This window comes from Phocoena sinus, chromosome 7 (assembly GCF_008692025.1).
Source record: "Phocoena sinus isolate mPhoSin1 chromosome 7, mPhoSin1.pri, whole genome shotgun sequence".
NCBI lineage: Eukaryota > Metazoa > Chordata > Mammalia > Artiodactyla > Phocoenidae > Phocoena > Phocoena sinus.
The window spans coordinates 68,254,640-68,270,924 of NC_045769.1; the positions used below are offsets into that span (position 1 = coordinate 68,254,640).

The window sequence follows — 16,285 nt, forward strand, 5'->3', positions numbered from 1 at the left end:
AGACTGAGTTGATTTCTCAATATAAATAAGTAAGCCAGAGCAATGGAAGAATATATTCAAAGTGTTGAAAGAAAGTAGTGCCAACCAAGAATTCTATAGGTAGAATTCTATCCTTTAAATATGAAGCTGAGCAGAAAAGAACATTTAACAAAATCCTATATGTCTTCATAGTAAAAACACTCAAAACTAAGAATAGAAGTTAACTTTTTCAATGTGATAAAAGTCAAGTCTACGAAAACACACAGCTAACACCATACTTAATGCTGAAAGATTGAATTTTCCCCCCTATGATAAGAATCAAGACAAGGATATCTGTTCTCACTACTTCTATTCAACATTGAACCGGAGGTTCTAGTCAGGGCAGTTAGACAAAAAGAAAAAAAAAAGAATAAAAAAAGAAAAACAAAATAGAAGGTATCCAGACTGGAAACGAAGAACTAAAATAGTCTCTATTTGCAAATGACTTGATCTTATATGTGAAAAATCCTAAGAAATCACACACACACACCCACAAAAACACCCAAAAACCTATTAGAACTAATAAGTGAGTTTGGCAAGGTTGCAGGATACAGGATCAAGATACAAAAATCAATTTTATTTATATAAAGTAGAAATGAATAATCCAAAAAATGAAATTAAGAAAACAATTCCATTTACATTAGCATAAAAAGATAAAGTACTTAGTAATAAATTTTTAAAAAGTAGTACAACATTTATAATCCGAAAACTAGAAAACGTTGTTGAAAGAAGCTAGAGAAGACCTAAATAAATGAATAGACGTATCTCCAAAGAAGATATACAAATGGCCAATAAGCACATAAAAGATGTTCACATTGTTAGCCATTTGGGAAATGCAAATCAAAACCATAACGAGGAACCACTTGGCACCTATTGGAATGGCTATATTCAAAAGAGAGACAATAAGTGTTAGTCAAAATGTGGAGAAATCGGAACCCTTTTATATTGCTGGTTGGAAAACAAAGTGATGCAGACACCTTGGAAGATATTCTGGAAGTTCCTTAAATGGTTAAACATAGAGCTACCATATAGCTCTGCAATTCCAAATAGAAGTGAAAACATATGTCTGCACAAAACCTTGTATGCAAATGTTCGTTGTGGCACTATACACAATAGCCAAAAAGTGGAAAAAATCCAAATACCCATCAAATGATGAAGGATAAACAAAATGTATACACATATGATAGACCATTTTTCCTCAGTAAAAAAGGAAGGAAGTACTTACACGTGCTACAACATGTATGAACCTTGAAAGCTTATGCTAGATGAATGAAGCTCTCACCAGGGAGCATCCAACTATGTTGAGATATAGTTCACATAACATATAATTAACCACTTAAAATGCACAATCCAATAGCTATCAATATATGCACAGATTTGTACAACCAACATTACAATTAATTTTAGAACATTTTCATTGCCCCCAAAAGAAACTCAAATCCATTAGCAATCACTCACCATTTTACCCCAACCCATGCAGCTCTAGGTAAACAATAATCTACTTTCTGTCTCTATAGATTTGCTTATTCTGGACATTTCATACAAAAGTGCTCTAATACCCTTGTGTTATCTGGAAAGATGGTAAAATTAAGTAAATATAATTTGATAAGTCAAGAATATATGCTGTGATCACTGATATAATCATGAAAAGAATAGTAAAAATGTGCATTAGTCCCAAGTTAATAATGAAGGAAACAGATGGCACATTCAAGCTGGGCAATTTCAAGAGAGCTTAATAAAGGAGCTCTTTATAAAGACGTGACCAAGTCTAAACAAAAAATAAAATATAACAAAAGGAGATAGTGCAGAACTCCACTGAGTCAAGAATTGTCTGAGATTTTGCTCAGCTTGCAAGCTGACAAATTATCCTGCTGTAGTTTCAAGGATGCTGGCAAAAGACACAAAACTCCTGGGTCAGAGACAAAGGAGAGTTTGTCATTCACAGTAATAGCAGTAGCCAGAGTATCAGCATTTGTGCAGTTCTCTGAGCCTGAAATTCCCATAGGGTTACATAAAGAGGTCAGGTAATACTTACACATGTAGTAGATTGCATTGCAGGAGAGGAACCATGCCACCTGACAGGGGAAAAAGAGAATAAATATCTCAACTTCATATTCTTCCCACTTTTCAATCTCTTACTGGTGTCTTCCATTGAACAAAGCCAACCAGAAATCAGAAAGCAAGGAAGCTCTTTGATGTCATCCATAAAGTTGACCTTCCTGGGACCCAGGGCAAGGTGGAAAAGGATGGAAAATGAATGAGTCAGATGGGACAAATGAATAAGCAGAGGGGAAAACACGAAGTAATACAAAATAATCCAAGAGAAGATAAGAAAGAAGGGGAAAAGGAAGACAGAAATGGTTAGATAAGGAGATAGCACTTCTTGGGATAGAGATTTAACCCAAAATGTTCTTCAATTGAAAGCAATGATCATCTACTTGGATAAAAACCAAATGACCAAAGAGACTTAATCATATGTCATTTACAAAAGACACTTCTAAAAATGGAGATAAAAAAAATGTTGACACAAAGTATGGACAAAAGATGTACCATAAAACATCAGCCAAACTGTATTAATATCAGACAAAAACGTGAAGGCAGAAAAGTTACTAGAGATAAAAGTGAACACCTCAAAATGCTCACTGCTTCAATTTACCAAGAAGACCTACTAATTCTAAATTTGTAAAATAATATACTAAAATTAACTTCTAAAAATATAGCTTTAACACCTATAAAGCAAAATAGAACGTATACAGTAAAAAAAAAAAATCCACAATCATACTGGGGGATTTTAATATAACATCTCTCAGAATATGGTAGAATAAACAAATAAAAAATCATTATGAATACAGAGAATTTAAACAACATGGTTGACACATTTGACCTAATTGACATGTTTTATATATATATGTAAAACAATAAATCCAACAACCACAGAAAATACCTTCATTTCAAGCACACACATACTATTATAAATGTTGATCATATGCTGGGCCAAAAAGCAAGTTTCAACAAATTTCAAAGCACTGAAATCATATATATTCTGTGACAACAAGGAAATTAAACTATATATTAAAAAAAGAGGGCTTCCCTGGTGGCGCAGTGGTTGAGAGTCCACCTGCCGATGCAGGGGACGCGGGTTCGTGCCCCGGTCCGGGAGGATCCCACATGCCGCGGAGCAGCTGGGCCCGTGAGCCATGGCCGCTGTGCCTGTGCATCCGGAGCCTGTGCTCCGCAACGGGAGAGACCACAACAGTGAGAGGCCTGCGTACCGCCAAAAAAAAAAAAAAAGAACAAAACAAAAAGACAGCTAGAAAAACTCTATCATAATGGAAAACACATTGAACTGAATAATAATCAAAATACAGCTCATTAAAGCTTGAGAGATACAGCTATGGTCATACCTGAGAGGAAATACATGTCTTGAAATGTGAATATTAGAAAATATGAAAAGCTAAATATCAATGAGCTATAAGCATCCACATGAAAAATTTAGGGAAAGAAAAAAAATAGCAAATAAACCCAAAGAAAGTGCGAGGAGGGAAATAGAAAAGATAAGAATAGAAATAAACAAGACCAAACACAAACAGACAATAAGGTCATTCCTGAAAAGCTTTAAAATTCATGGTGAATATAATCAAGAAAAAAAAGAGAAGGCACAAATATCCAATGTTAGGAATAAGCAACAGGCCAACACAATAAATTCTTTAGGTATTAAAAAGTTAAGAAGAAAATATGAATAATTTTCTGCTAAAACATTTGAAAATTTAGATGAAAGAGATGAATTCCTATAAAATGCTACTTGTCAAATCGACACTAGAAGAAATAAGAGTAGTCCTATAACCATTAAAAATATTAAGTCATTTATTAAAAACTTTCCCACAAAGAAAACCACGGTGCCAAATTACTTTATAAGTAAACTGTATTAACTATTAAGCAACAAAGAACACCAATGTTATATATACATTCTTTAAGGAAAGATAAAAAGAGGGACACTCCTCATCTATAATAAGGCCATCATAATCTTATACCAACCTCATAAGAATATTATGAGAAAGAAAAATTACAGGCCAATCTCATCCATGAACATAGATGCAAAAATTATAAACAATTATCAGCAAACATAAAAAATGTAAGAAAGAATGAGTAGGGTTTATTCTATGAATGCAAGTTTAGTTTACCATTAAAAAAACCAACATAACTCATTACTTCAATAGAATGAAGGAGGAAAACCATATAATCAACTCAGTAGCTGCAGAAATGCTGTTTAATAATATTCAATATCCACTCATGATAAAAATTCTTAGCAAACAAGGAATATGAGGGAACCCTCCTTCCTTATGATAAGGGTATGACAATATTATATTTAGTATCTATCCATTTGAGATGGGGAATAAGACTGGAATCTGTGCTAACAACATTCATATTCAACATTGTTCTCAAATTCCTAAGCAGTGTAGTAAAACTAAAAAAAAGACATAAAAGATATAAAAATTAGGATGATGATTAAAACTGTCATAATTCACAGATAATATGGTCATGTACATTGAAAACCTAAGAATGTTTTCAGTAAAATTTCTAGAATTAATGTGTGAAAGTAATTATGTGGTAAAAAAAAGATCAATACACAGAAATCAGTTGTTTTTCTCATCAACAACAAATGATAGAAAATCAAATTTTAAAAAGGTGTCCAAAATAGTGTAAAAATATCAGATATCTAAGAACATGTTTAACAATATATGTGTAAGGTATCTATGAAAAAAACCATGAAGCATCATTGCAACAAATTAAAGATATAATCAAGTGAAAAGACATAGCAATTTCATGGATTGTGCCTTTTTAAAAATATTACTTCTCCCCAGATTGATTTATAGATTTAATATAATCCAGTCAAAATCCCTGCAGGTCTTTGCAGAACTTGTGAATCTAATTCTAAAATTAATAGACTGAAGAAGAATAAACTGAAAAGTCTTGTTTTACTGAATATTAAGACCTTTTATATATCATAGTAATCAAGGCAATGTGATATTGGCATAAATATTGATAAATAAACCAATGGAATAGAAGAAAGAGCCCAGAAAAGACCCATGGATAGATGAAAAATTGAATTAGACAAAAGAGGCACTGTAAAGTTGTGAGGAAAGAATAATCCTTTCAATGAATGAGCCTGTGACAATTACCTATTTATGGGAACAAAAATAAAACCACCTCTATACTTTCACACTTTCATACCATTAGAAAAAAAAATCAGGTGGACCACAGATTTAAATGTGAAAAGCAAAACAATAAATTTCTGCAATATATAGGGAAAATTTCTAAGCAGTATACAAAAATATCATCATAAAAAGATAAATTTGGCTATATTATATTAAGAACTTCTGTTTATCAAAAGATACCACTAAGAGGTCTAAGATGTAAGACATAGAATGGGAGAATAGATTTACAAGACATAACCAAAAAATAGCTGGTAACTTGAATATAAAACAAATAAGAAAAAAGACAGACAACTCTTCATAAAATGGGCAGGAGAATTGGTACTTAGCAAAAGAGAATGTCCAAATGGCAAATAATCACATGAAAAAGTGCTCAACCTCATGAGTCATCAAGAAAAGTCAAATTCCACCATGAGGTATCTCTGTACGTGCACCAGAATATCTCTTGTAAAAATTCTAATAATATTCCAATTGTCAAGGATGCGAAGAACTGGGGAAAGGTATGCATTGCTGGTGGTCGTGAAAATTGGTACAATTAATCTGAGAAACGGGCAGAATCTACAGGAGATGAGCATAGACACACCATGACCTCACAATGCCAACTCCTGCATACATGCCATGCAGAAATGCACGCATATGTGCACCAAGAGAAGGGTGCAAAATGTTCACTGCAACAATACTAATAACAGTCCAAATCTGGAAGTAGCTCAGATGTTTATCAGTAGTAGAATGGATACATGAATTGTGGTATTTACATACAATAGAAGAGTTAGAAAAACTACAGATACTTGTAAAAACATGGAAAAATATGGTAAATAACGTGTAAAGGGAAACAAGTCAAGCACGAAAGGATCATACTGCATGAATCCATTTAAAGTTCCAAACCAGACAACCTACTCTATTGTGAGTACGGATGGGTTAAACTATGAGTTGATTACTCTGAAAATCTGGATTGGAGGGCGGGACTTTTGGAGGACTGACGATAATGCATTTCATGATCTGACATCGGTGTTTGCCTTGTGATAATTCATCACACAATTTTGTTTGTGAACTTCTTTTCTGTACATGTGTTATCTTTCCCAGTATAAAGGGTTAAGCCATTTGATTTGATGAGAAAGGGAGAGAATAAAGCAAGGAGGACATATTTTTCTTAGGGGTAGGAAGGCCCTACCTTATGTTATGTCTTGTAAATCTATTCTCCCATTCTATGTCTTACATCTTAGACCTCTTAATGGTATCTTTTGATAAACAGAAGTTCTTAATATAATATAGCCAAATTTATCTTTTTATGATGATATTTTTGTATCAAACTGCTTCCTTTGCCATTTTACAGGCTCAAATCAAAAGGGACAAGGGCCACTAGGGGAGGACTCGCTCTTTGGTGCCAAGATATCTGCCTTATTGTTTCAGATATCTTCGTTATGGGAAGGAAAATCTCTTTTTAACTTCCTTTTGACAGAAAAAGGCCTCTGTATGCTCTTAGGCTGTACTAGGTCAAGTAGTATTCTGCACCTTTTATATTGCATAATTCTTTATTTAGAATCATTTTTTTGTAAACCTCCTGGATACAAAAGCTAGTTTTTTTGTTGGCTTGCTTCAAAAATGTGAATGAGGGAATTCTATCATTCTTGGTATAGATCTTCAAGGTGTCTGGGAGTAAACTCAATATTAACGTCAATCTACAAGACAAAATTATTTAGGTTCTCATTCTTCAGAGATTTGTTCTTTTTCTTTTTGTCCCCAGTTACCACAGGTACAACAATTTTTACCCATGGAAGTTAGAGAAGGAGCATAAAGCCTGCAAGTGGATACTCCCTGGATTTCCACTAAATGTGAAAATGCCCAGAGAGGGGAGACACAAATGAGATTTCATTCTAACCAATGAATACTCTTTCTCGAGGTTAAAAATTTATGCTGGGAAGTGGAATACTACTGGGCAATAGTATTTCCAGTGATTCCAAAGATACAGTTTCCACCTACCCTTTTCTCTGGCAAAAAAGACTGTCTGCTCTCTCTCTCTCTCTCTCTCTCTGTGTGTGTGTGTGTGTGTGTGTGAGAGAGAGACAGAAGGAGAAAGAGTTGTTGAGAAGACAGAGGGGATAAACACCAGCCATTGATTCACTTTCCTGTTAGAATGCTCAAACTATTTGATTTTTAGAAAGGAGCAATGGTTGCCTGCAGGACTTTTGGATGAAAATAGGAATGATTGATGATGATCATGATGATGAAAGTATACTTCTTTATGTCTTTAGCTCAAGTTATCTGCAAATACATGACTCTTTTTTATTTTGCTGGAATGACCTCAACATATCTGTATGCTTTTACAGTAAACTCTCTTAAAACCCACATACGGAATCCAGACCATACTTCAGGGAATGGGATGGGAATGAGGGCTTTGCCTGGCACACAGCATCAATATGTTAGCTATAATGATTAGTAGTACTGATTTTATCCCTCAGGGGAACTACTGGGCTTAGCCATTGCATTGTATAAAGTGTCCTGCAGACCACACCCAATGTGTGACCCAGGCCAGTACTGCTCTTTACTGGGTCTTAATTTTGACGTCAGAAAAATGAAGAACTTGGATTCTGTAAGCTCTTTGACTCAAAGATTTCCTGCCTCAGTGGAGTACTCCAGGTTTCTCACAGGCTGGGGGTGAGCAAACCCTGGGTGTCAGCAGTGGTTGGTGCCAAGGGGTGTGTGTGTGTGTGTGTGTGTGTGTGTGTGTGTGTGAACACACAGATATGGAGGAGGGGATTTTGCCAGTTTCTTCAGGAGGCAGTGTTTGCCTTTCCCTGGGCAGAGGTTGTGAAGATTAAGAAAACCTGGTGTAACAGATGCCAGGGACAGAATGTTAACCTAATTTGGTCAAAGAACAAAGAGTGTGTGAAACATGTGAAAATCCCAAATAGTGCAGTGGTATGGGGGCACTTCCAGAAGAGCAGAAACAGAATTACTACCCAAGAATTCAGAGTAGGGTTGCCTTATCTCAGAGGGTGAGCCTAATGTAATTACCACTTCAAACAGTCTGGATGGTGAGGATGGAATCTTCTGGGTTGGAAGCCTGACTGCACTATTACTAGCCCTATGTTGTACCAGGTACTCCATGACACTGAGCCCCAATTTCCTTGACTGTAAAATGGGGTAAACATCTAACTTACAAGGCTGTTGTGAGGTGGAGCAGTACTAGGCAGAGTGGGGACTCAGCAAATGAGAGCTACTCTTATCAGAAGAAAATTAATAATTTTTCTAATTCCCAAGATAACGTCAGGTTTACTCATACCTTACTAAGAATCCTCAAACATCTCAGTAGTTTTCTACACTGACTGTACTCCCTGGTCCCCGTCCACCCCTTCCCCACACCCGTGTGTTTAGCTGCGGAGTGGAAGGAAGAAGAGACACGTGGGGTAAAGACTGGGACAAACCTGGCCCCCTGGTCCCCTGGCCTCCAGGCACGGTGGGGCCTGTCATGGCGGCCCGGCGACAGCTTAGGTGATCTCACACAGCAGAGCAGGAAGAATGAAAGAGTCTGGGGGTCAGGGCTGCCCAGACCCCTGCCCCGCCCGCGGTCGGCCAGGCCAGCCCTGCGCGAGCGCCGGCTCACACGGGTCCCACCTCCCGCGGCGCGGGCCCGCCCCGACCTCGGGCTCAGCCTCAAGCTCGGGCGCCCACCTGGGGAGGCGGCGGCCCGGACCTCGGGCGCCGGTAGCCAGGGCCCCGCGCGGGTGGCGCGGGCTCCGAGCCAGCGCCCCCCAGCGCCCCAGACCCCGAGTGGGGTCCGCCCGGCGCCCTCCCCGCCCCCACTGCGCCTCGCCCCGCCGCCCGCGGCCCCCACCCACCGGCCGCTCCTCCCCTCTCCCCACCCTCCTCCTCCGCCCCCTCCCCTCCCCCGCCGCCTCGCCTACCGCCCGGCCGAGCGTCTGAGCCGCCCCGGCCCGGAGCGCAGGCGGCGAGGCCACCGCACCTGCAGCGTGCTCGGGCTGCCGAGCCGGCACCTCGCCTCCCGCCGCCCGACCTCCTTCTCCCCACGCGCCGGGTCTCCCATGACGCCCGAGCTTCCCGGCCGGCGACAATGACCACTTCCCTGCAAGATGGGCAGAGCGCCGCGGGTCGGGCGGCTGCCCGGGACTCGCCGCTGGCCGCCCAGGTGTGCGGCGCTGCCCAGGGGAGGGGCGACGCCCGCGACCTGGTGCCGGCACCCTGGCTGCACGCGCGGGCGCTCCTGCCCCCTCCGGACGGGACCCGCGGCTGTGCTGCAGACAGGTAGGCAGCCCTCGGAGGGCGCGGGGGAGTGTCCTGGGTTGGCAGCCGGCGAAGGGGTGAGGAGGCGGTCCTAGGGGGCAAGCCATGTGCCCAGAGCGGGGCCAAGTTTGTGAAACTCTCTGAAGACAATTGCCTTTGAGCTGGCTCCTACCGGATCAGCAGGACATTGCGATCTCTCGGCGCCTTATAAATAGCATCACCGTTTCATTGAGAGCTTCGGATCTCTCTCGCCTCTGCCCGTCGGTGTGAACTAGGAGGCCGAGCCCCAGGCTGGCCAGCCCCCTTCCTTCTTGCTTCGTGGTCCTGCATTAAAAAAAAAATCCTTTTCTTTCATATATTTAAAAAATCATAGAATAAATGAGTTCACCTCCCACATAGAGTCTTACAGCGACCCTGGAGAGGCAAAGCACGGATTGACATTTGAGCAGTCTTGCTGTTCAGCAGGAAAGAATAGAGGCTTTAAAAGGTTTCCCAGTCTCCATAGCATTCAGCACTAAGTGCCTGTAGAGTTCACAATTTCGCACATACTTCAGAAAAGAAAAAGGATGCAACAATACAAAAATCTGTAGTCCTTTATATTCATACATTTAAGTGGTGCTTTTTTTTTTTCTTCTTCAGATTTTCAAAGTGCTTCAACTTCACTGAAGTTAAAATTACTCCGCAGTGGACTCGAGTACATTAACACTAGCAAGTTCTATTCACTTAACCTTCTCAAAAACACTGCCTTGCAGTTTAGTATCTATAAGCACTTGAAAAATCAACAGACTGTGTGTGGGCAACATTGTGAATGAAATTTGAAGTGCAATGAACCACCGCTATAATTAATAAACCATAACTTCCAAAAGTGATTAGTAAAATAGCATAGGGATGAATTCAGTAAATGTTTGTAGACTTTGTCAATTTAGTGGATGCAAAACAATGTCTAGCTCCTCAGGATGATTTTTGCATCAATAATTCTGCAGTCTGTATTTCAGCTTCAGGAAAATTATCAGAAGTGCTGGAAATGGGGTTTCCAGGCCTGGTGATTTTTTTTTAAAGGCCCCCAAAAAAGGAATACAAAAGAAGATTGATTTATATCAATTAACTAACTTATTTTGACCCATAGAAAGTACACCACAGACCTTTGCCATATACTTTATATAATATTAGTGTTGTCACAGAGTGGTGCATGCTGGCCTTAACTTTTTAATCCTGACAGCAATTATATTTTACATTCTGTTTTATGTAAATTACATTCTATGTTCTCTTGGTGTAGGAGAAAAAAGAAAGATCTTGATGTTCTGGAAATGCCATCTATTCCAAACCCTTTTCCTGAGCTATGCTGCTCTCCATTTACATCTGTGTTGTCAGCAGGCCTGTTTCCCAAAGCAAATTCAAGGAAAAAACAGGTATGCATTTAAAAGTGTTCTAATTCAAAAATCTTAGGAGTTCTACATCCATTTAGTCTTTAAGATACTCTTATACTATTAACAAAGTATTAGCATGGCCTATTTTAAATAACTCTATTGACTGATACAGTTCGTAGCCATTAGTTTCCTTCAGGGTCTCAGTTTTCACATCTGTATAATGGGAACTTTAAAACTTACATGTCAGGCTTTTGGGATGCATTAAATGAAAGAATATATGTAAAGTACAGAGCCTGGGAGCTATTATTATTCACATTGTAGGTGGGAGAATTATATATGATAACAGCTGAACGATTTTAAGTCAGAAATTGGAAGGGCTGGCAGTGGTGTTGGGGTGAGAAGGGGATTGACTGGTTCTTTTAATACCTTCTTTAATCTTTCATCTTTTCAACCCAAGCCAATGTTATTTACTAAAGGAAAGTGATAATGGTGAACTGTGGTGAAAGGTAATAGGAGTTTTGGACTCCGCAGGTTTTCTTTCATTTCAGCGAATTCCTCAGTTTGGAGGCTACTGGCTGCAGAAGGCAGATGACTTATAAGTGATGATTAGCTTATGAACTTAATTTTTATGATTTTCTTTCTTCTCAAATTTCTATTTTGGGACTGACTTGAGCAAATTAAACATCAAGGACCAAGCAACTATGGGGAGATCCAAAACAATTATACAGTTTTTGAAAAAAAAATTAGTGTATCCTAGGATAATCCCATCTCTTTTGAATATGCTTTCTCCCAATTTTGAACCAACAAAACAAAGAGAAGCTTCACTATGTAAAATGTACCTTGTTCTTGCAAGGGTAGAAACAATAAATTTAAATAGTCAGATGCTTGCAACAAGGAGAGAGATAATGAACAGAGAGGAGAAGACAGTCAATTATTTTCCCCCATCTGTTGTTCTCTTTTGTTTTTTCAGCACTTTTACTACCTGTGATGGGTTTAATAATGTGTGTTTATAGTTTTAGGAATGAAGGAAATGCCCCAGGAAATAGATGAATTCTTGATAACATACAGTAATAATAGAGACAGTAGAGAAGCATTCCATGGGATGTTGTATTTTGATGGATGTCTGGTATAATAAGGCTTATATACTTGTTTTTTGGGGGGGAGGGAGGGGTTTGCAGTTTAATTGGTACATGTGCTTTTTGGATAAGGATTGGAGAAAGTGGGAGTAAATATTCCCAGAGCAGAGGTATGTTCTGAATTAGAGTCTTTGATGGGGGAGGCAAGTCCTTCAGTATGTGGGACTGAGACTTTGGATGGGGAGATGATCAGGGAGGAGACTCTTTCAAGAGCTGTAAAGACAGAGCCCAAGGAAAAAACAGCCCTGCTGAAATGTCTGGGCCTTTTAAGAGCTTGGCTTTGGGGTTAAGATATAAGATGGGAATGTAGATGATAGATTGTCTGTGCGTTATGGTGGTGGAAAAGATCGATTCTGGACTGTCCCTATGATCCAGAATGGGAAAAGGAAATATCTGATGATGGCGTAATAGGCATTTGGGGAATTTAATACATTGTTTCCCTATTTATGGAGGGCCTGCTATGTTCCTTGCACCATCCTAGGCACTGAGGCACTGAGCTGGGCAAAAATGCCATTCGAAGGGTATTTATCAAGGTGTGACTTTGATTCGGGGTTGGGTTAAGACTTAGGAGTTGAACAGAGGAAGGAGAGAGGACGGGGTCTACTCCGACTTTAATTTTGTGAATGAGCACTGGGAGAATGCCTCATCTACCAGATGTGTCCAAGGGGCAGCGTTTGTTTTGAATAGGGAGAGAATGTTTTATGCTTGAGTTAATAGAGGGAGAAACATGAGAAAGAGAGTGGGTGTGAGTGTTAGGGTCAAGTAAAGGTTGTGGCCTAAGTATGGGTAGTCATCAGCCTAGAGTAAGACGTCTGATCTTGGGGAATAACATTTCTTCAGATCAGGTTTAGCAAATCGGCAACATGGGAAAAAGGGTGCTATGCTACCCTTGACTCTGACCAGTTTCCTGCTTCGGCCTTGTGTCCTGTTTCCACGGTGACCTTTTCAGAGAGCACTGCACCCACACAGACAGCTGTGCTGTTGCAGGAGCAGAGTTCTGGCCTGACTCCTGGAGACCAGTCCCAAAGGGGTGTTTCCACCTGAGAAGTGCCTTTCCTGCTCCCTCTGTCTTCCTTGGCCCAAAGGTTGGGGGTCCCCATGAAGAGAAGGTTATCCCAGAGTTGGGGAAGAGGAAGGTTCCTTTTTGCATTCTTTTATGTTCCCTTTTCCCCACCTGGACTTTGCATTTAGAACTGATCCTTTGTTTTTATTCCTTTGTATATGCTCAGTTCTTTGGAATGAGGGAGGTTTCGGGAACAGATGACTCTCAGTAATTCTCCCAAGCTCAGTGTCTTTGTGACACAGATTACCCTTTTACAAGATGATATTTCAGGCCCAATTATCTCTGACCTTTGGTTGAGATGAGGTAAATGACTATATGTGCTAGGTTTCTATTGACTATTATTTATGACTGAAACATTATAGGAGACGATGTCTCATTTCTTTATAGTCTGTCTTTCATTTGTTTTGTTTAACCATTCCAGTCATTTTAGCAATTCTTTTCTCCCCATAGAAAAAGTAAAGAATTGCACTTGTTACTTATAAATAAATGACCAGAAAGTTTGAAAGAATCCAGACTGGAAACGTTAAATTTCATGTGGCCTTTCAAAACCACAGTCAAAAATCATTTTACAGGCCATAAATATTTTTTTTTTTTTTACAATTTGAGATGTCTCCATAATGCATGAGTGGTAAAATGCATTGAAGCTGCAAATAGGATATGCTTTATCTCTTTTTGCAAATAAAATGTCTCAAAGTATACAATACTGTATGCTTGCAGTATTTTTATTTTAAAATAAGAACTAGATTGAGATAAAATCTGGATTCTTTATTCCCTCTCCCCACTTTTTTTTAATAGTACTGACCAGATATATTTTTAAAGCATATTTCTTTGTGTTTATCAATGAAGCAGATTTAAAGTGTATGTTCCACATACATGGTTCAGAAAAGTTACCTGCAATTTAAACTTTATATGAAAAGTGACTTAACCTATGAATTTAGGTGTCTTACTTTTTTTTCTGATTGAAATTTACCAGGAAATCATGCTTTAGCGCTTATTATTTGAAGAAGGGGAAAGAATAAGATATATTTACCCCTTGCAAAAGAATCAGTTCTTTTCTCGAGTTTGTCTCCCCCCAGGTTATTTTTGTGCTTGGACTCAGTTTGTGTAGTAGCTCTGCTTAATTGCTTTCCCGGATTTATGTAGGATAACTAATTCAAAATAAAGCTACTGAAGATTTTAAAGATAAAAAATCACCTGTGAAAAACAGTGTGTCATGGAATGTTCAAGTTGGAAGAGATCTTTGAGATGATCTAGGTGAAGCACTCTTCTTTTACAGATGAGTAAGTTGAGGCTAAGAAATGCTATGTGGCTGATGGTGTCACAGCTAGGACCTGAAAATCAGATTTCTTTTTTTTTTTAATTTTTAAAATTTCTATTAAAATTATTTTTAAATTGAGATATATAAAGTGAGATATAACATTATATTAATTTCAGGTATACAAGATAATGATTTGATATTTGTATATATTCTGAAATGATCACAATAAGTCTAGTTAACATCTATCCATACATAGTTACAAATTTTTTTTTCTGGTGATGAGAACTTTTAAGATCTACTCTTTTAGCAACTTTCAAATATGCAATATAGTATTATTAACTATAGTCACCATGCTGTGCATTACATCCCCATGACTTATTTATTTTTAACATCTTTACTGGAGTATAATTGCTTTACAATGTTGTGTTAGTTTCTGCTGTATAACACAGCGAATCAGCTATATGTATACATATATCCCCATATCTCCTCCCTCTTGCGTCTCCCTCCTACCCTCCCTATCCCACCCCTCTAGGTGGTCACAAAGCACCGAGCTGATCTCCCTATGCTATGCGGCTGCTTCCCACTAGCTATCTGTTTTACATTTGTTAGTGTATATATGTCCATGCCACTCTCTCACTTTGTCCCAGCTTACCCTTCCCCCTCCCCATGTCCTCAAGTCCATTCTCTACATCTGCGTCTTTATTCCTGTCCTGCCCCTAGTTTCTTCAGAACCATTTTTTTTTTTTAGATTACATATATATGTGTTAGCATACGGTATTTGTTTTTCTCTTTCTGACTTACTTCACTCTGTATGACAGACTCTAGGTCCATCCACCTCACTACAAATAACTCAGTTTTGTTTCTTTTTATGGCTGAGTAATATTCCATTGTATGTATATGCCACATCTTCTTTATCCATTCATCTGTCGATGGACACTTAGGTTGCTTCCATGTCCTGGCTATTGTAAATAGAGCTGCAATGAACATTGTGGTACTTGACTCTTTTTGAATTATGGTTTTCTTACGGTATATGCCCAGTAGTGGGATTGCTGGGTTGTATGGTATTTCTATTATTAGCTTGTTAAGTAACCTCCATACTGTTCTCCATAGTGGCTGTATCAATTTACATTCCCACCAACAGTGCAACAGGGTTCCCTTTTCTCCACACCCTCTCCAGCATTTATTGTTTGTAGATTTTTTGATGATGGCCATTCTGACTAGTGTGAGGTGATACCTCATTGTAGTTTTTTTTTTTTTTTTTTTTTGCTGTACGCGGGCCTCTCACTGCTGTGGCCTCTCCCACTGTGGAGCACAGGGTCCGGATACGCAGGCTCAGTGGCCATGGCTCACGGGCCCAGCTGCTCCGCGGCATGTGGGATCCTCCCGGACTGGGGCATGAACCCGCGTCCCCTGCATCGGCAGGCAGACTCTCAACCACTGGGCCACCAGGGAAGCCCCCTCATTGTAGTTTTGATTTGCATTTCTCTAATGATTAGTGATGTTGAGTATCCTTTCATGTGTTTGTTGGCAATCTGTATATCTTCTTTGGAGAAATGTCTGTTTAGGTCTTCTGCCCATTTTTGGATTGGGTTGTTTGTTGTTTTGATTACAAGCTGCATGAGCTGCTTGTAAATTTTGGAGATTAATCCTTTGTCAGTTGCTTCATTTGCAAATATTTTCTCCCATTCTGAGGGTTGTCTTTTCGTCTTGTTTATGGTTTCCTTTGCTGTGCAAAAGCTTTTAAGTTTCATTACGTCCCATTTGTTTATTTTTGTTTTATTTCCATTTTTCTAGGAGGTGGGTCAAAAAGGATCTCGCTGTGACTTATGTCTTATGCCTATGTTTTCCCCTCAGAGTTTCATAGTGTCTGGTCTTACATTTAGGTCTTTAATCCATTTTGAGTTTATTTTTGTGTATGGTGTTAGGGAGTGTTCTAATTTCATTCTTTTACATGTAGCTGTCCAGTTTTCCCAGCATCACTTATTGAA

General features: G+C 39.0%; 1 protein-coding gene across 1 annotated transcript in view; it reads left to right on the plus strand.

Moving 5' to 3' along the window:
* The first annotated feature begins 9,303 nt into the window (after window positions 1–9,303).
* Window positions 9,304–16,285, plus strand: part of GRB14 (growth factor receptor bound protein 14) — a 127,979-nt gene continuing 120,997 nt past the window's right edge. Inside the window, exons 1-2 of the mRNA XM_032638537.1 lie at window positions 9,304–9,494; window positions 10,750–10,882. Of these exons, the coding sequence (XP_032494428.1) occupies window positions 9,304–9,494; window positions 10,750–10,882 (324 nt within the window). The remainder of the gene's footprint in view (window positions 9,495–10,749; window positions 10,883–16,285) is intronic.